At 52.6% G+C, this 18,499-nt stretch overlaps 7 protein-coding genes and 1 non-coding gene across 8 annotated transcripts; 4 read left to right on the forward strand and 4 right to left on the reverse strand.

Annotated features, from left to right (window-relative positions):
* Positions 1-518: 518 nt before the first annotated feature.
* On the reverse strand, positions 519-1,287 carry V8C40DRAFT_57447 (uncharacterized protein). Its single transcript, XM_083223140.1, has one exon. The coding sequence runs from the start codon at positions 1,183-1,185 to the stop codon at positions 571-573; it is 615 nt and encodes a 204-aa protein (XP_083070772.1). The 5' UTR covers positions 1,186-1,287; the 3' UTR covers positions 519-570.
* Positions 1,288-2,668: 1,381 nt separating this feature from the next.
* Positions 2,669-2,769, forward strand: V8C40DRAFT_t150. Its single transcript has one exon. It is a non-coding gene; the product is annotated as a tRNA-Ala (tRNA).
* On the forward strand, positions 2,704-3,083 carry V8C40DRAFT_250803 (uncharacterized protein; the record flags this gene model as incomplete). Its single annotated transcript, XM_083217053.1, has 2 exons — positions 2,704-2,934; positions 2,997-3,083. Coding segments are annotated over 2 exons (291 nt in total), but the record flags the coding sequence as incomplete, so codon positions are not given.
* A 55-nt stretch (positions 3,084-3,138) lies between these two features.
* Positions 3,139-3,749, reverse strand: V8C40DRAFT_57454 (cytochrome oxidase c subunit VIb-domain-containing protein). Its single transcript, XM_083223141.1, has one exon. It carries the CDS (start codon positions 3,647-3,649, stop codon positions 3,239-3,241), a length of 411 nt encoding a protein of 136 aa, XP_083070774.1. The 5' UTR covers positions 3,650-3,749; the 3' UTR covers positions 3,139-3,238.
* A 334-nt stretch (positions 3,750-4,083) lies between these two features.
* Positions 4,084-5,478, forward strand: V8C40DRAFT_250805 (integral membrane protein S linking to the trans Golgi network-domain-containing protein). The gene is made up of 2 exons (XM_083217054.1): positions 4,084-4,670; positions 4,780-5,478. Exons 1-2 carry the CDS (start codon positions 4,420-4,422, stop codon positions 5,147-5,149), a joined length of 621 nt encoding a protein of 206 aa, XP_083070775.1. The 5' UTR covers positions 4,084-4,419; the 3' UTR covers positions 5,150-5,478.
* A 292-nt stretch (positions 5,479-5,770) lies between these two features.
* On the reverse strand, positions 5,771-8,486 carry V8C40DRAFT_268007 (uncharacterized protein; the record flags this gene model as incomplete). Its single annotated transcript, XM_083219921.1, has 2 exons — positions 5,771-7,308; positions 8,408-8,486. 2 exons carry the CDS (start codon positions 8,484-8,486, stop codon positions 5,771-5,773), a joined length of 1,617 nt encoding a protein of 538 aa, XP_083070776.1.
* A 481-nt stretch (positions 8,487-8,967) lies between these two features.
* On the reverse strand, positions 8,968-10,807 carry V8C40DRAFT_250809 (histone H1/H5 family protein). The gene is made up of 5 exons (XM_083217055.1): positions 10,523-10,807; positions 10,399-10,425; positions 10,124-10,146; positions 9,670-10,048; positions 8,968-9,606 (listed from the first exon to the last, which is right to left on the reverse strand). Exons 1-5 carry the CDS (start codon positions 10,589-10,591, stop codon positions 9,442-9,444), a joined length of 663 nt encoding a protein of 220 aa, XP_083070777.1. The 5' UTR covers positions 10,592-10,807; the 3' UTR covers positions 8,968-9,441.
* A 3,186-nt stretch (positions 10,808-13,993) lies between these two features.
* V8C40DRAFT_250821 (uncharacterized protein) lies at positions 13,994-17,864 on the forward strand. Its single transcript, XM_083217056.1, has 3 exons — positions 13,994-15,639; positions 15,699-17,357; positions 17,431-17,864. Exons 1-3 carry the CDS (start codon positions 14,260-14,262, stop codon positions 17,515-17,517), a joined length of 3,126 nt encoding a protein of 1,041 aa, XP_083070778.1. The 5' UTR covers positions 13,994-14,259; the 3' UTR covers positions 17,518-17,864.
* Positions 17,865-18,499: the final 635 nt, after the last annotated feature.

Below are 18,499 nucleotides of genomic sequence, written 5' to 3' on the forward strand. Positions count from 1 at the left end.
ATACGCGCGCAGTTGTGAAAGGTTGATGAGTTGAACAATTGAATGGACAAGATAGCATTGGTGGATGTCTCAAAGGTGTCGGCGCGCCTGTTCACTATTTAACCAGGACCGGCAACGCGACTCTTATCCGGTATCAGAATTGCGTGCTCTTGGTGATGTTGGCCGACCGAGCAAAAGGATCAGATCCGCTTACCGATACGGAGTACAGCCAGAGTCAAAGGATTTAACTCCACGTCAAATACGAGGCAGCATTCAGGTCTACCGAATGCTCGTTTATGCACAACCTAGGCCCTATCGGCACTGTTACTCTGTTGTTGGGCCTATAAGCAGGCCAGATTCATCCGCCGCCAACAGCTTTCGGCAATCTGCTCCGTGCCAGCCTCCCCAATCTAGCAATTCACGTAGACACAAAAATAACTTCCAGGAACATGGGTATAACGCTCTTTTCCTATTTTTTTCCTATTGACGAGGGTATCGCTAAATATATTCTTCGAACAAACACACTAATCACAACAACGGCAGTAACTGCTACACTAATGGTATTGAAGGCAAACGCAGGGCCTTTGCAGCTCAGTTCAGGCCAAATGCCGCCTTCGCTCTAGTAAAGTACGCCAGGCGATCATCCGTAACCTGCACACCAACACACGCCATGTACTGTTGGAATCCAGTATCGACATTCTGCCACAGGGCCTGCTTGACGGATGGGTCGCACTGGGTAGAGTAGAACCAAGGGCCGCTGCCAAAGTTGAACTCGTCGGGCTGAACGAGAGACAGGATGTGGTTCAGATCATCATCACTCAAGCCATCGGTGGTGGTAAACTGCGAAACCTGGCTTTTGAGGCTATCGATGCTCTGGGCATACTTCAGGTTGAAGTTGGCCATCTGCATGTTGGCAGTGCCCTGGCCAGGGCGGCCGGGAGAGACGTTGTGCTTGAACTTGAAGTCAACGGACTCAAAGGCCATCAGGGCGATGATGGCGGCCATCTCAGGCGTGGTATAGACCCCGTAATTGTACATGGCCTGGGCAATGAAGGGAGCAGCCTGCTCAGCAGTGCGGCATTCGGTGGTATCAGCGCAGTTCTCGGCGTTGGGAGCAATCTGCTTGACGATGGCAGCAGCGGGCAGTTGGGCCGCGGCGAGGGTGGCGAGGCCCAAGACGAGCGAGGAAACGGCGGAGAAATGCATGGTGATGATGGGTTTTATTGGTATCACAACTTCGAGATGCGAGAGTAGGAGTAGAGTAGATTATCGAGGTTGCCGTGAGCGTTGATGTGTGCGTAGATGTGTTTATGTAGCCAACAAGGGACACCAGGTCTTTGTATTGTGGCAAGCAAGGACTGTTCAAAAGCTGAGAGAAAAGTGAACGCAATGCGTAACAGAGAGCTGAACGCTATAAAAAAGGAGTGATGCAGTGCCAGCCAGCGACGTGAGAAAGGAATGAATAGGTAGACAGAACCCGTGGTCGTAAAAACGAGAATCCACGATGCCCGAGGGCCAAAGCAAGACCCTTTTGTACGGCTCCCTCAACGAGGGATCGTGAATCATGCTCTCCAGGGGTTGCGCACGGGCTAGCAATCGCCTCCAAGGACGTCGGGCTTGATTGGGCGAGGCTCAAATGCGACCATTGCTTGTAACCCCCCTGTCCAACCAAGAGGCACCACTCACGATCGGCCGCCAAACTGGCTTACTTCCACTTCAAGCGCGGCTCGAGATTGGCTCCCTTTTTGATGGATAAAAGGGACGCAGGGATGCGCCAGCGACGATCCAATCGCAGCGCCAGGAGGCCAAAGCACTAGAGGGGGGACGTTTCATGAAACAGGCAGAGCTGAGCCGTGAAACGCCAGGAGGGCGCTAAAGGCGAAAAAGGTACGAGAATATGCAGAGAATACGACTTGGAGAAGCAGGGGGGCTGAGATTGTGATGGGCTTGTTCAATATCAATGTTTCTTGGCCGTGGTGAGGGCATCATGCGTGTTAATTTAGCTTCATGGATGGCATTTACTTCGTATATTTGGTGTATTACTAGGCATACCTAGAATACAGTTCGCCTTGGGTGAATTCACATCCGAGGTTCTGAAGCGATGCTACAGCAGGTGTCAGATCCCTGCAGAAATAAGCATGTTGTCTTGACTTTTGCCACATGATGCTGCTGAAAACACAGTGACACTAAGGTCTGTGCATCTTCGTGTGAGGCATGTAACAGCCCCCCGCGTTCGCAAACAGCCTCAATGACGCAGAGGCCTTGATTTGGATATATATAGAAAGCCTGTATCATTGGAAATAATCAGAATAATCAACATACCCCGCCATGTGGCACAAAAATACGTAGCCGCGAAAAATGCGAAATAGATCTAGGGTAGCATGTGAGGCCGCCGCGATGGTGGCCAAACGCCCACATTAGCACCAAGCAGGCCGCAGAGGCTACCGAGGCCAAGGAATCGGCTGAACTACATCGGGCTGTAATTGCTTGCCTGCATGATATATGGCAGATACAGGGGTCGTGTATTCCATAGTAAACGGCATTCAACATGAATGTGAACATCGATACAGCTACACGCTCGTGAATCACCTTGGCGGCCTCTACAAACCATCTCGAGTCGCTCATTCAACCACCCATGCTACCGTCTTAGGTAATCTTAGGGCCTGAATTCTGGCATCACGAGTCAAATGGGCGAATGGTTTAGTGGTATAATTTTCCCTTAGCATAGTGCAACCTCCGGGTTGCAACACCGCCTGGGAAAGGTCCAGGGTTCGATTCCCTGTTCGTCCATACGTGATGCGGGCCACAGGCTCGCGACCTCTTTTTGTCTTTGTTCTTTTTTGCTTCCTTTGTATTCACATCTTCTATAGCCGCCACTTTCTCCTTACTTTCTCCTTACTTATTATCCAATTGATTCAATCATTCGTCTCCAATTTCCCTATTTTCTGTGGTGGCGTACCATCTTTTTTTTTCTACCTCTCAATTCACTGTCTCATGCACACCGAAAAGGAAACAAGAGAGCACCGAGTTCCAAAAGAACCACCGTTTTTGTTGAGCTGAATTTGTGCCGTCTATAAATCTCCAAAAGAGAAGAGTGAGTCCATCATTGTATGCTGCCTTACTTAGTTTCCAATATCCATCATAAATATACAACTGTTGTACACGTCGGCATCTATATCAAACACAGAGTATGCCACCAGCCTCTTCCATCACCTTAAAAAAGTGAGACTGCACAAGTGCCATGCCATACACCATCCATTCACCTCCCTCTCTTCCGATCCAACATCTCCTGAATGTCGCCCTTCCCCTTCCCCTTCTCCCCAGCACCCCCCTCTGGCGCAAAACTAGTCGAAACGTCCATCTCGACAGCGCCCTGCTTGCGCAGCTCCTCCAGCCTCTTCTTCTTCTGCAGATCCGCTACGCGCCACTGCTTAAAGTACTTGACCCAGGCGGCCGCACAGTCGCGCTCAAAATCAGCGGACTGCTTGGGACACGCCTTGGCAGCGGCGGAAGCGTCTTTGTTGGCGTCAATGATGTTGTTGGCGTCCAGGCAGGCAAAGTAGGCGTCTCGTGAGGCCCAGCATATGGTGCGCTCCTCGCGGTTAGGAATGGCCGTGCCGGTGCGGATGGCGTCGGCCCGGGTGTCTGCGGAAAACGGCCACCAGCCCATTTTGGCTCGGGAAGATGTGTATATATGAGATTGATAGGTATATCTGCTGAAGAGAGTCCAGCAGGCGAAGTGCTTGTGTCGAGACCAGGCTTTGCACGATGCTGCTTTGATGGGAGGGGTACCGGTGTTGTGCTATTGCTGAGCTCGATATATCATGTACTCATCCAGCAATGGAAGCATCAACAATTCGCCAGTCGTGTCTAATTGAGATGAAATGCTCTCAGCCCCGGCAATCTCAAATTGGTTGTAGACAAGGTAAACAACGTGCGACCTGTTATGAAGTTCGTTGGTAGTACATGCACTATTTCGTATCCATTCAAGTATGACGATCAAAAGACCGGCAGAATCCCGCGGGCGGTCAGGCGCAAACAGCTCTGATGCAGCCTAGCGCAATTCCGGCCTGCAGGCAAGCTGTCACCTGTCCGGCGTATCATGCACAAGCATTCATCATTGCTGCAACTCCCGTCCCTTCTCATCTGCCTTGTGCCATCACCAGCGTCTGCATCGGCATCTGTTTCGCGCCAATAACAGCAGATGCTCGTGGCGCCTTCACTCGTCTTTACTATCATCCGGAACTTCACTTGCTATCCATATCGCCTCAACATGGACTAAAGACAGCGAATCCCGAACCGATGCACGACGAAACACCAAGTCGCCTCATCCATCCGACTCCCATCTCCACGCACCCTATAGAATTAACCCTCACTTAACACGTATACGCTCGAAGCAACCAAACCGACTCACTCTATTCCGTCCTCTCATAAATCGCAATGGCTCGCCGTCGCAGACCCCCTCGCGCCGGCGCCCTTACGGAACTCCCGCCCCTCAAAATCGCCTCCCAGATCGCCATCCTCCAGGCCCTCTACTACTTCGCCGCCCTCGTCCTCATGCTCTTCACTACTCTGGTCGCGGGCATGCCGTTTAGCTTCGACCTGATTCTCGGCTGGGACCGCGTGCGCGGCGACACAACCCAAGGGTGGCTCATGGCCTTTGTCTGGCTCCTCAACGGAGGATTCTGCATGTACGCTTCCTCCTCTCTCCAAACACACATCACCACGCACCCCTTTCCCCCTTCTTTTACCGTGTCATCCACAGACAAGCAAAATACTAATCTAATTCTTCACCATCAGGTCCGTCGCCATGGTCATCCTCGTCGCGCGCAGCAAACTCGTCCCCGACTTCGCCCTCACCATCCACTTCCTCCACCTCCTCTTCACATGCCTCTACACGCGCTCCCTCCCCCGCAACTCCATGTGGTGGTTCACCATGCTCGCATCCTCCGCCACCGCCGTCGGCCTGGGCATGTGGGGGTGCCGCTACCGCGAGCTCCAGCCCGTCTTCTTCCTCGGTGGCAGGATCCTCGGGTCTGGCACGTCCGGCCCTTCAAACAGGGGCCCCGGCGCAAGAGAGGACGCATTGCATCCGGACGTTGAGGATGGGATGGGCGGATCAAGTACGGCCGGAGAGTACGAAATGAACCAGATAAAGACTTCAGCATAGAGCAAAACCCCCCCAGCGAGAGGAATATTTATTTATATATATAGACAGGGAATTTAGTCAAAGACGGGAGATTACTTGGGATAGGTGTATAATGCTTGTTTGAAGGAGTGGTAGCGTGCATTATCCGGCGTTAATTGGGACGTAAAGGGGCGCCATCTAGACAGCCGACATTCTTAGGGTAAAGGGAATACAGAATACTAATAGCACGGCATCTTTTATCGATGAAGACAAAACAATTCACTTGACGGCAAATCGCAATCCAAATGGAGAGATTTCACAATGTACCTATTCAACTACAGTAGAAAAAAAATAAAGCCACATCGATGCTACAACTTGGGCGCACCACAGTCCAGACGCTATTCTGTATAAACAAAAAAAAAGTTTTAAAAACCACAAAAACTTCGTATCAGCATTCCCAAGCTGCGCAAACAAAAAGAAGAATAATCAACGCCTCCCATATATACTATACAGCGGACTCCATAGAATGTCATTTCCCTTTCCGTCTCACTCCTCTAATGTTACTCCCCTCTGGTATCACATTTACATCTCCTCTCTCCTTCTCCAAAACCCCTTGTGTATATCCACAAATGAGGCTTGAAGAAAGTTGTTTCTTTTTTAGTGTCAACTCATCCTCCCTCGCAAGGCATCGACTTCCCTCTGCAGCGATTCGAGGTCGGCGAGAATGTCTACGCTTTGGCCAGGGTACTGTGCTTCGAGATTGCCAAACTCGTCTGCAGACGTCCTCGGTTTCCTGGCCGAGTCCAGGCTCGCACGTGCGGATGGGCCGTCCGTACTGCTCTGGCTGCTGCCCTGTATCCTTGACGGCGGGGGAGGAGGCGCCACCCCATCTCGCGGCTTAATCTCAGCTAAACCTCGTCGATGAGAGGAGGATTCTAGGCCGTATAAGCTCTGAGGTCGGCGGGTGGACGGATTGCGCGTGGGAGGCGGAGGAGGGGCCATGGGTCTGGCAGAGTCCATCGAAGTCCTTGGGGTGTCGAGCTCGGGAGGGTGAATGAAGGTGGAAGATTGCGGCGTGCCCGGTTGCCTCGAGCCCGAGGTAGTCCTTCGAGGCGGTGGAGGTGCCGGCGCATGAGCACTGTGGCGAACGCTGCTCGTTCTTGATGGCATCGATTCCATGGATGTCCGTGGAGGCGGTTCAGTCTCTTTCAAATCCGGGGCACCCGTTTTCACCTCAATCCGAGGCTGCCTTCTCGGTGGCGGAGTTGGTAGAGGCTTCTTGGCATTGTTGGGGGGTGATACGGAAGTATCTATTTGATCTGGGCTGGCCGTGAGTGCGGGAGGATGGGTATCAGTCTCAATAGGCACCTCCTCTTCTGTCTCTTCTGAGGAATAGCTGCTAGATGAGCTCTCTCGAGACAACACAGGTCGGGGTGGTGACTCGGTCTTAGATACGACTGGTTCAGTCGGTTTTTCTTTAGGGCTGGTAACGGCGCTTTCGGTGCCAGTGACACTCTGCCCGGGTTTAATCACCTTGCCGTGTCGTGAGCTAGGAGGAGGCGGAGGAGCCTTTTTCTCCTTGTTTGTAGAGGTGGCAGGTGAGATCTCTGGTGTAGACTTGAGGTGATCCGCCTGGTTCTGATCGAAAGAGTCCGTTGGGAGCGGAGAGCTGGGCGGGCTCGTTGCCCCCGTCATCAGCAGCCGTTTGAATGAATCCACGTTCAGAGACCGCCTCGCGGACTGTGCCGCCTTCAACACCTCGCCCTCTTCTCTTGCAGCCTCCTTAAGCTCCTGATGATTCCCAGTGTCCTGGGTTTTCTTCTTGCTGAATGGATTGGCTACCGTCGAAACCGGCCTCTGCATCTCTGCCGCCGTCAACGGCTGCCGCGCCTGCGGAAGGGCCGGCTGAGGAGGTGGGGTAGCGGTTGTATTGTCCCAATCGTTATCGACATTGTTAAAGGGATCTTGTTCTTGTGCATATGTATGGGCGGCAGAGCCAAAGTAGCTTGTCGTCCACTCTGGTGAGTCGGGCGACCGGGGAGGCGGTGACAGAACGCGGACCTTCTTGATGACCTTGGCCTTGTTTGCGTCAACAGCCGGAGATTGTGCGGCCGGAGGCACGTTTTCGTCGCGGAAGCTCGTTTTCGGAGGCGGGAACAGCTGAGCGACATCTATAGAGTCGATTGGAGGAAAGCGGTTCTCTGTGTGCTGTGTCGCACTCTTGCGGAAGGGGTTCGATGACGACGCCATCGTTGACAGGCAACGGGTCTACTAAGGCAGTGGGTAGGTTCCGTATAATATGGTTTTTGTATGGCTGGGGGGAGCTCTCTTGTATCCTCTATTCCCTTCGGTCACGACAGGAAGAGAGACAGCCGGTCCGCCATCTTCCAGCGTCAAAGAAACAAATCTTCGATGTTGACAGAAAATATGAAACCGTGTCTGGCTTAACAATCGTGTGTGGCCCAGGGAGCAAAATATGGAAGTGAGTCGTTTCGGAAGAATCGGTTAGGCTGTCCCTTGCGAAGGGGTGAGCTACAGGAAGGTACGTCCAAGTGGTGGTACAGCTACATGTGCCTCAATGAGGGGTGCCCCATGCCGAGTTAAGGAGATACCTGGCGACTCAGCCACGCAGGCAGCACGTCCGCAGGTATCGCTTCATCACAGCCCTGCACATGGCACAGGTGCTAATGGTGCTCGCACGGGCCAGCCAGCTGTTCTCGGCAGGTACCGCGTGTTCCTGATACGGCCGGCCATGGCGGGATGCGCTGACGAGATTCGCTGACGGTTGAGGCAACGTCTGGTGACCCCCGAGCCAAGTACTACTATGGGGATTGCGGAGGACAGGCGTCATACCCAAGTCGGTATTGAAGGGCATTGGAGACCCCGAGAAACGGCACTTACTAAGGGAATAAGGTACCTAGGGAAAGGCAAAGGCTGCAAGGGGCAAATTATCGACAGACGGGAGTTGACGGTGATGCTCTGAGGCAGCAGCATAATGCTTCACACGGGGCTTGGCTCGGGTCACTCCGTGCTGCGTCTACGTGGCAGCGAGCCGCAGGCACACGGCATGCTCAGTGCTACGAGCCTTGCGCATTGGCCTGGTAGCACATGGCATCCAATCTATAATTAATACACGTACCTGCTGTACTGTCCGGCGCTTCGTAACAGAGGGCATTTTGTAAATACGGTGGACGGGTAGTGAGCCCGAAGCTGCCAGGACCCTATGCCCAGACGGTGACGGCTCTTGTACAGACACAATGCCAATGCTGTGCCTCCAGCAGCAGAGACAGGTACAAATACTTGCCGTCCCATCTTTCTCTGCCCCAGAACCCTTGAGCCAAACCGACATGGAACCTTGAAGGGTCTGCGTCAACGTCATGGTGACCAACCAGACGAGGCTGAGCGCTGCCACTACGAGATTACTGGCTTAGCGCTTCTTTGCAAGCACAAGCAGCCCTGGAGCAACTTTGGGCGTTCTTGGAGAGGCCCATGCCTCCTCCATATTAGTGAACATGCCATCCTGCGCAAAGCTGACGACAGTTCCAAAACGGTAAGACAGATTCGCAGCGTTTCATCGATCCTTTCGATTCTTACAACCGCGGCAACTATATTTGGTTCAGCGGCCCGTGGAGAAAACAATGGCCCGGAATAGCACTGGATTGCAATGCGCCCCTCCGTCTCTGTCAAGCTCTTCCCCCGTAATATCTCGCTACGCGTACTAGTGGCGCAAGCTGTTCCAAGCTCCGTACCAAAATAAAAACACAGCGCCGTTCAAAGTGTTGGGCTCATTTCATCGCTTCCGTTGAGGGGATTTGCAAACTGAAATTATATCACAATCCGCAAGTTCGGTCAAAGACAATGCAGGTGAATTATATGAATTGTACAAGTCTATATGTTTCCCATAATACTATTACACCAAACACGCACCCAAGACACCGTGACGCTTATGTTGTTTTGCCCACAGTATCCGCCCACCAGAGAAACTGAAAACGCGCAAACTTTTTTTTTCTTACAACACGGCACACGGACGGACAAGATCAATCGTGTAAGAAAAAAAAATATAGTGATCCGCCCCCCCACTGGGGAGCTCATTCCAGGAAAGTCACATATATAGTGCGATAATGCCGTGCCCAGCGCGTCCGAGAGTGCGCGTATCAAAACAAACATCATTCCTGCGCACCGCGGAAACAGCAATCAATCAATCCCGAGCCAACCCAGGCTCTCCCTTGCCCGACCCGTAGTAATAATTTGCAACCCCAAAAACGCCGTGCCACATTCATCAAGGATACAAAAAGTAAAAGAAAAGCTGCTTTTGCTCACGCCAAAGGGATCAATTACGCCTTGGTGGCAGCGGCGGCTGCGGGAGCGGCAGCAGCAGCCTTCTCCTTCTTGGGAGCAGCAGCCTTCTTTGGTGCGGCCTTCTTGGTGGCAGCGGGCTTCTGGGCCTTGGCAACACGGCCGGACTTGGTCTTGGTCAGAACGGTCTCAGGCTTCTCGGGCTGAAAGGGGGAGGAGTTAGAATAGGGTGAGAGTAAGAATGAGAATGAGATTCAAAGACATACCTTGGCGGGAGCCTCCTTGGTCTTCTTAGCGGTGGCGGTGGCCTTCTTGGGAGCAGCAGCCTTCTTGGTGGCAGCGCCCTCCTTCTTCTCCTTCTTTTCCTTCTTCTCGGCGCCCTCCTTGGCCTTCTTGGGGGCGGCGGCCTTCTTGGTAGTAGTGGCCTTCTTAGCAGTGGCGTCCTTCTCCTTCTTGGGAGCGGCAGCCTTCTTGGCCTCAGGCTTCTTCTTGGCCAGCTTGGTGCCTCCAGAGGGGCCCTTGGGCTGGGCAAAGATGCCCTTCTCAACACCGGCCTTGAGGGCCTTGTTGAAGAGAGAATCGAACATGTTGTCCGAAACGTTCAAGGTGTTGTTGGCCTTGACGTACTTCTTCAGAGACTGACGGCTGTTGGGACACTGTTAGCTACTTGTACCGAATGCTGCCCAATGAGTTTGGGCGACTGATGGGTCCAGTGCTTACCTAGAGCCATTGCGATCCTTGAGCTATTGGGTGCGAAAAGAGAGCAAGTCAGTTTACAGTCCTGTGTTGGTTCGCACAAGAGAAATGGACGGGACGGGACATTACGCGACGTGGAGTGAGTGGTGTGATGGAGTGAAAGAGGGTAGCAGCAGTAGCAACTACGAGAGGGAGGGGGGAGAAGGACAGCAGTGATAAGGGGAGGTGAAGGGAGGGGGCAAGACGGGGAAATAAAGCGCAAACAGATGCGCTGGTGCCACAGAGGGCTGCCAACATACATTGAGAATGGCATCCGTAATCATGTCCTGCATTCGGCCTCGCATTAGCTTCCAATCAAGACACCGCACAAGTGAAAAATCGTCGCCAGATGCCGGCATGCGGCCGACGGACGGTGAAACTAACCTGGTAGCTGGCGTGGGCAGCGCCAGACTTGGCCTTGGGGGCAGCACCTTCGGTCTTCTTGGGAGGCATGGCTGTGGATGGGCGAAGAACGTGTTCGACTGTGATTTGAGAGAGAGAGAGTTCTGGATAAGCGGGCGTCTGACGCGACTGGAGAATTGTAATTGATTGTAGAGCGATGAAGATCGAGAGAGAGAGGGCACAGGCGAGACGTCGGGCGCGTGGGAGGGCGATGGGGCTTGTTTATATACGGGGCGGGGGCAGCGCCGCAATCAGTAGGTCCTGGAGCTAGGTGCTGGGAGCTCCAGCAGACAGAGGTCCCCTGGAGTGGTCAGTGCTGTGTTGGCGCTGGATCATGTACATCTTGCTCTCTCCCATGTGTGCCGCACCCGCTAGGCGCCCCCACTAGTGGTAGTGCTGCAGTGGCCAGACCACCACACCTTTTGCTTCCATCAACGATTGAACGACTTCTAGCGCTTGTACCGGTACAAGCCCCTCTCTCCCCGGCCGGGAAGCGATCCTGCACCGAGGGCGAACGCCACAACTTTTTTTCTGGGCTCAACAGTCGGCACTCTCTTGCATGTCTGTGCTCCCTCTCTCGCTCTATCTGTCGGTGTCTGCCTCTCTCTCCCTCCCTCCCCTCCTCCTCCTCCTCCTCCTCTCCCATTTTCTCTCCTGTGTCTCAAGGCACCACCCTACACCTTTTTCTCTTATCGACTTTTTGAATTAATTGCCGTATTCATCTTTCAGTTCATTTCATTTCATCGTATTTTTATTTTTATCTTCATCTTTTATTTATTTTGTATTCAATTTCATTCACTCTTTTGGCGTCTGCATCCCATATCCTACCTAATTCGCTATCAGGACGAAGCCATCATCACCGTCCTCCCGATGTGATCCATTATGCCTGTGTGCGTGCGTGTGTGTAACCTTTCTGAGCGGCTTGTTCCACCTCAACTCAACAGCTCTTGCGCTAAAGCTAATACCACCTCGACCGAGGCGCTCAATTCCCCGATCCTCATCCCTCCAATTCCCTCTCCAGCCACACACATCAGCCCGGACAACAGCTCAGCATCACACCAAATGACGACCCGCCGTGTCCGGTACCTTGCGGTTGCAGGTACCGGTACATGCCTTCTCCGGCCCTCCTGCCAGAGCCACGGGCCCCACAGCCCTTGTTATGCTTCCAAAGTAAAAATCGACGCCAGTTCGGCTGCGAAAATAATCCCTTGCCTCGTGACCAATTTTCTGATTGGCCAGCGCCAACATCACCTCGTCTGCCGTGTACCTCGACCTCTGATCTGAGGCTCGACCGCTCCCCCCGACCTTGGATGCCAGATTCCTGTCCTGCTCGCTTTGTTCTTCTCGAGCTGGCCCTCCTTTTGCCTGGTCAGTGAGTCATTTTTTGAGCTGCCCATTTGCCCTCCTATCTGCTGCGCTTTTTGACGTCAGAAATCCCCCGGCGCCCGATGCGGTTGTAGCGTTGTTTGTTGTAAGAGGCCATCTGGTCGGCGGGTCGTCGCCGGAGACGTGGTTCGCTTTAGATGGTCGACGTCGTCGCTCCCCTATGGTCGTTGTCGCATTGTGAATTGCGCGACAGCACCCCCCGTTCGTGACCCTGTGAATGGTTGAATCTGAATGCCTGTTTCTCGGGCTATTCGCTGAGCCTATTTTTATTTGGGCTCCGGTGCGTCTTGGTGTCTGTTTTGCTGTCCGCAGCCAAAGTCACTTTTTTGGCCCAGCATCGCGCTTTCGCTCGCGACCCAACCGTGAAGCTATCCAGACATGAGCCTCTCAAGGCTTTCCCGCCGCCCTGCTTCGCAACCACTTTTCAAATCACATAATTTCTGGACTCATTATAATATTTGGCAATTCGCGAATTGATTACACCTAATTTTGCAATTATACCTCTCCTCTGCGATGAGTTGTCGCGATTCCAAGACCGCCCGCTGCCGGAGTGGCGGATGGTCATGCGACCGAGCGTCCTGTCATCGTCTCACCTTTGCCACTTTCGGAGCCAAATCTCCCGCTGTTTCTTGTCATTTTGCTCTCACCGATTTACAATAGACTATTTCTCATCCGAAATCGACCTTTTCTCGTCCTGCCGGGTTTCAAAGCTGCCTTTTGCGACGGTTTTACGCCGCTTCTTTGTGGCTCGCCGTTGCACCATGTCATGTCATCCGTTCCAGGGTCCAATGACCACCCAGCCATCCATATGAGATCTCAGCGGCGCAAAGCGATAGTAACAAGCTTAAATTTTGCTATTTGGACGGTTTCATCGTATATTCTGCATTTTTGACTTTTTTTCCCGCTTGAATAGCTGTTTTTTTGCCTTACTTTGCGACAATCTCCATGGCCGCGCAACACCGTCATCACCGCTCCTCTCCCCGCACTTGGACTCTCTCCCACAACAACAACGATTCGCAGCCTAACCAGCTTGCCGGCTGTGCCCAACCCAGACAACTCTCTTGTGAAGCTCGTCGATTTGGGACAATTCCCTCTCCATCTATCGGAATCCTAGGCACTGATGCAGACTCCTGCATGCGATCTGTTACAGTCTTACACGATGCTTGCCCCAATGCGCGGATGCGCTCACCAATAACATACCCTACTGCCTACTGGCAACACTTTACAGTTCACCGTGCAGGAGTAAGCAGGTAATTATTAGTTAATTGCCAGCATTCAATCCGATAGAGACACCTGTCGTTTCCGTTTTATGCGAGCCATCGAGAATGGCCTGGTGCCGTGCCTATGATCGAATGACAACTCATAAATCCCCGAGTCGTGTCATGCCTGATGACTGCAGCACTCCCCACGAGCAAAGCAAGGCACGCCAATCCAATCATCAGAGTGCCTGGGAAAGTACAGGTAGGCTTCAATTATTCTCCATCCAAGAAATTTAAATATTCATAGAAAAAAAGTGAAAAAGATGAAGAACACTGAAGACTTTAAGTTGCGAATGAGTTGGTTCCATAGGACCAAACGCCGAACCTAAAATGTGCTTATCATGCAATATGACCCTGCCTCCAGCGGATTGGCTCAGCGTGGTGCTCAACGTACGTACACACACATGTATTGTATATCGGCCATTCGAGTCCTCTCCATCCATCTCCAAAGCCGCCTAGTAGCTCCATGAAAATTGATCGCTCTCTGCGGCATGCTCCTGCGGCATGCTCCTGCGGCTAGAGACTGCAAACCTTTCCGCTCTTCAGCCTGCCTTTTCCCATAATAATTACGTCTCCATCTTTCGACTTACACGGAATGGCTGGATGCTGGCCTCCATGTGACCGTGCACGTGCAATAACCCGATGGAGGCCGCGTAGGTACATAGGTACAAGCGGGGCTGCCTTTGTCACGATAACGATAAACACTCGATAAGCCTTCTAGAGCTCGAAACCAGGCTAAGCCAATCAGAGGCAAGCGGCTACTGAGGTTCTGAAGCCACGAATGTAGAAAGTCGAAGCACCGCGAAAAGGCCACCGAGGCACGGCAGCTCCTCTAGCAATTGCAGCTTCGCCGCGACGACGTGCACGACATTTGCGAGCCGGGCTTGTGAGCGAGGATCATGGAAGCGGTGCTGAGCATGTTTACTAGTCGTTGACCTTTTCATTTTCTCCTCGTTGGCCTTGCCTTTGCTGCGCTTGTCTCACACAAAAAGACCCCTCAATCGTCCGTCAGCTTTGTAGTCTGATATTGCCATCGTCGATTCATCCTCCTCGAAGCCTTCCACCCATCACACAATGGATTATACCCAATACCACGCCCTGGGCCACGGCGAGCCCCTCGATCCCAACGATCCCAACAAGACATCCGCTCCGGCCGCTCCTCAGTTCCAGCCTCCCGTCCCTGCTTCGCCGTATGCCCCCCAGAGCCCTTATGGCGCTCCTCAGTATGGCCACCAAGCTCCCATGGGCATGCCACCTCCGTCCACTCCCGGCTACGGCCCGCCACAGGGACAAAGCTATCCCGGGTCTCCATTGCCATCGCAAGATGGTGCCCTGGCGGCTCAGTTTGGCGGGATGAACCTGGGCGCGGATGCGGGGGGTGCTGCTGCGAGGAGGAAGAAGAAGGACAGGCACGCGTACCATAGCGTGGAGCCGACCGGCTCATCACAAGCTTTCAATGGCATGCCGCCGGGGACTCCTGCCGAGCAGTTCCTCAATGTCAACAGCCCGCGGGGCATTCCGGCTCTGGGGCAGTTTGGAAGTCCTCTGGCCAGTCCCATGGGCACGCCTCAGATGGCCAATCCCGGCCAGTTCCCAGCGCCCGCCTCTCCATTCACCCCCGCGAATCCCATATCGCAAGCCGAATTCGCATCGAGGTTTGGCTCTGGCCCCATCGATGCCGCTACACCTATAGGCGCAGCTGGTGCAAGCCAGGTCTCGGCAGAGGACATGCCAAGCATACCGGCTGCCAGGGACGCGATCCAGGAGCACTTCAACAAGAACGTATACCCGACCTTTGAGCGCCATGTTCCCCCGCCTGCGACGACGTCGTTTGTTGCTTTCGACCAAGGCAATGCCTCCCCCAAATATACCCGACTCACACTGAACAACATCCCAACTACATCCGAGGGCCTACACTCAACTGGCTTGCCCCTGGGCATGCTCATTCAGCCTTTGGCTCCCCTCCAGGCCGGAGAGGCAGAGATCCCTGTTCTTGACTTTGGAGAAGCCGGTCCACCACGTTGTCGAAGATGCCGAGCTTACATCAACCCGTTCATGATGTTCCGGTCTGGCGGCAACAAGTTTGTATGCAACCTCTGCTCATACCCCAACGATACACCACCAGAGTATTTTTGCGCCATCAGCCCCCAGGGGGTGCGCCTAGACAGGGACCAGCGTGCAGAGCTTCACCGAGGCACGGTCGAGTTTGTTGTTCCCAAGGAGTACTGGACCAGGGAGCCCGTTGGCCTCCGATGGCTGTTTGTCATCGACGTCACTCAGGAGTCGTATAACAAGGGCTTTATGGAGACATTCTGTGAAGGCATTCTTGCGGCCCTGTATGGAGGCAATGATGAAGAAAAGGATGAAAACAGTGAGCCAAAGCGAAGGATACCCGAGGGAGCCAAGGTCGGCTTCATCACATACGACAAGGACATTCACTTTTACAACATCAACGTAAGTGGATCAATGGAATGATTTGGTGAATTAAAATGGCTTGCTAACAGTGGAACCAGCCGAATCTCGACCAAGCGCACATGATGATCATGCCCGACTTGGAAGATCCTTTCCTTCCCCTCGGCGAGGGACTCTTCGTCGACCCGTATGAGTCAAAGGCCATCATCACCTCTCTCTTAACCCGCCTTCCCGAGATGTTTTCCGACATCAAAAACCCCGAGCCCGCCCTACTTGCCACACTCAACGCCGCTGTAGCTGCGCTAGAGGCCACTGGAGGTAAAGTGGTGTGCTCTGGCTCAAGCTTATCAACCTGGGGTCCTGGCAGGTTGTTCATGCGTGATGACGGCAACCATCCCGGTGGCGAGATGGATAAGAAGATGTACACCACAGAGCACCCTGCGTGGAAGAAGGTGGCTGAAAAGATGGCTTCGTCTGGAATTGGTGTCGACTTCTTCCTTGCTGCGCCGTCTGGCGGCTATCTTGACATTGCCACGGTAGGACATGTCGCTGCCACGACCGGTGGCGAGACCTTTTACTTCCCCAACTTCATCGCTCCGCGGGATGGTGCCAAGTTGTCGATGGAGATTACACATGCCATTGCCCGAGAAACGGGCTACCAGGGATTGATGAAGGTGCGCTGCTCTAATGGACTGCAAGTATCGGCATATCACGGCAACTTTATCCAGCACACTTTTGGCGCCGACTTGGAAATCGGCGTCATCGATGCAGACAAGGCTCTCGGTGTATCATTTAGCTACGACGGCAAACTGGACCCGAAGCTAGATGCCCATTTCCAGACTGCTCTCCTCTATACAGCAGCTTCCGGGCAACGGCGTGTGCGATGCTCCAACGTTATTGCTAGTGTCAGCGATACTTCTAAAGAGTCAAGCACCAAAGAGCAGGCTATTCGGCAGTGCTTGAAGTTTGTCGACCAAGATGCCGTTGTCGGTATCTTGGCAAAGGAAGCCGGCACCAAGCTCGCAACCACATCGGCCAACCTCCTCGACGTCCGGAACTGGCTGACTGAGCGAACCATTGACATCATGGCCTACTACAAGAAGCATTCGGCTAACCAATTCCCTCCGAGCCAGCTTGTTATGCCCGAAAGGCTCAAGGAATTCTGCATGTACATGCTGGGCCTCTTGAAGTGCAGAGCTTTCAAGGGTGGTATCGAAAATTCGGATCGGAGAGTTCACGACATGCGCATGGTTCGAAGCATGGGCGCATTGGAGCTTAATCTGTACCTCTATCCCAGAATGATTGCTCTTCACAATCTCCAACCCGAAGAAGGCTTTGCAGACCCCGAAACTGGCCACCTCAAGATGCCACCGTCGGTCCGAACATCGTTCTCACGTGTCGAGCCCGGTGGTGTCTATCTGGTTGATAACGGACAGCAGTGCTTGCTTTGGTTCCACTCCCAGACATCGCCAAACTTGATAACCGATCTCTTTGGCGAGGGCCACGACACACTCAAGAGCCTGGATGTCTATACGTCTTCACTGCCAGTTTTGGAAACTCATCTTAGTGCCCAGGTTCGCAACATTATTGAGTTTCTAAAGTCTATGAGGGGATCCAAGGGCATGACTATACAATTGGCGCGCCAGGGACTTGACGGCGCTGAATATGAGTTTGCTCGGATGCTGGTCGAGGATCGAAACAATGAGGCGAAGAGCTACGTCGACTGGCTTGTTCACATTCACCGGGGAGTTCAGCTCGAGGTATGTCTACTGATTTTTCTTTTTCTTTTATTGCACTTGTTTTCTATCAGATGCTAATCCTGCTTGCCAACAGTTGAGCGGACAACGGAAGAAAGAAGGTGAGGGCGAGGCAACGGCCGTAATGGCCAACTTTGCGGGACTGAGGCCGTCCTATTGGTAACAGCGGTAGATACTGAGGCTGTGGATTTTTGAACCAAGCTGTTATATCAAACGATGAGTTTGTTCTCTGTTTCTCGCTTTGAGCACGTCGTTTTGGTAGCTTGAACGGGGGACGTCACTATATATGTAAGGCGCACGCTTTTGGGTAACATTGATACGACAAAAAAAAGTGCTGGCACAAAACGGGTCACTGCTTAATGTCCGAATCGAGCATTACAAAAAATGATATGGAAATAGAAAACATATGTTTGAATTGCAACACAGTTGTGTATGTATTAATACGTCATTACTTTTTCTTTTTGCAGATAGTTTGTGTTTTCCTTTTTTTAAATGAACATGCATAGCGTGTCTTAGAATCATTTCATTCAAATGCAAGCATGTTTAATTACGTGTACCACTCGGAGGGAGAATGCAAAAAAAAAAAAAAAAAAAAATAAAGGAGCGAAATACCCGGGTCTACAGTGTAAGTAAGTTGGGTCTCGGAGCTTTGCCCGTTGCTCAAAGTTGTACTCCGTTACTTACAAACTAACAAACTACAAGACCCTGCTCATTTTGCAACCGCCCGCCCCAACGGTATCGGATCAAAGATGCCAAAAGGATGGGCGATGCTACGGTAACAAAAACGTTACATGCAATGCATCCCCATTCGCACTAGCAAATCGGCAAGGGTCCCCTCCATCAATCGTGACATCTAATCAACTTGAAATCCACCACGAAAAAAAAAAAAAAAAGAAAAAAAAAGGCCGTACTTGTACACACATCCATTGCCGGGGCTGAATTTGGAATTCTCAGCCCTTCTTTCTTTGATGTGTGTGTGTATGTGTGTTTGGTGAACATGGTGTGAGGGGGAACAGACAGACACACAGACCTGAGCGCCGGGTCTGTTTCAGGTTGATGAACAGTGAGATGGCAAGCTGAACTCTAAAAAGCAAAGCAGGGGACGAAACAATTCCATCCTTCTCTATCTTTCTTTTCCTTCTTGC

Source organism: Trichoderma camerunense (assembly GCF_050948025.1).
Source record: "Trichoderma camerunense strain CBS 138272 chromosome Unknown V8C40scaffold_14, whole genome shotgun sequence".
Lineage (NCBI taxonomy): Eukaryota > Fungi > Ascomycota > Sordariomycetes > Hypocreales > Hypocreaceae > Trichoderma > Trichoderma camerunense.

Excerpts from the sequence above, each read along its gene's own strand:
- V8C40DRAFT_250821 (XM_083217056.1), top strand. The coding sequence starts at position 14,260 with ATGGATTATACCCAATACCACGCCCTGGGCCACGGCGAGCCCCTCGAT. Across the intron at positions 15,640-15,698 it reads TTCACTTTTACAACATCAAC|CCGAATCTCGACCAAGCGCA; the intron begins GTAAGTGGATCA and ends CAGTGGAACCAG. Across the intron at positions 17,358-17,430 it reads ACCGGGGAGTTCAGCTCGAG|TTGAGCGGACAACGGAAGAA; the intron begins GTATGTCTACTG and ends GCTTGCCAACAG.
- V8C40DRAFT_57447 (XM_083223140.1), bottom strand. The coding sequence starts at position 1,185 with ATGCATTTCTCCGCCGTTTCCTCGCTCGTCTTGGGCCTCGCCACCCTC.
- V8C40DRAFT_57454 (XM_083223141.1), bottom strand. The coding sequence starts at position 3,649 with ATGGGCTGGTGGCCGTTTTCCGCAGACACCCGGGCCGACGCCATCCGC.
- V8C40DRAFT_250809 (XM_083217055.1), bottom strand. The coding sequence starts at position 10,591 with ATGCCTCCCAAGAAGACCGAAGGTGCTGCCCCCAAGGCCAAGTCTGGC. Across the intron at positions 10,426-10,522 it reads CTGCCCACGCCAGCTACCAG|GACATGATTACGGATGCCAT; the intron begins GTTAGTTTCACC and ends GGCCGAATGCAG. Across the intron at positions 10,049-10,123 it reads AAGGATCGCAATGGCTCTAG|CCGTCAGTCTCTGAAGAAGT; the intron begins GTAAGCACTGGA and ends GTGTCCCAACAG.
- V8C40DRAFT_250805 (XM_083217054.1), top strand. The coding sequence starts at position 4,420 with ATGGCTCGCCGTCGCAGACCCCCTCGCGCCGGCGCCCTTACGGAACTC. Across the intron at positions 4,671-4,779 it reads CTCAACGGAGGATTCTGCAT|GTCCGTCGCCATGGTCATCC; the intron begins GTACGCTTCCTC and ends CTTCACCATCAG.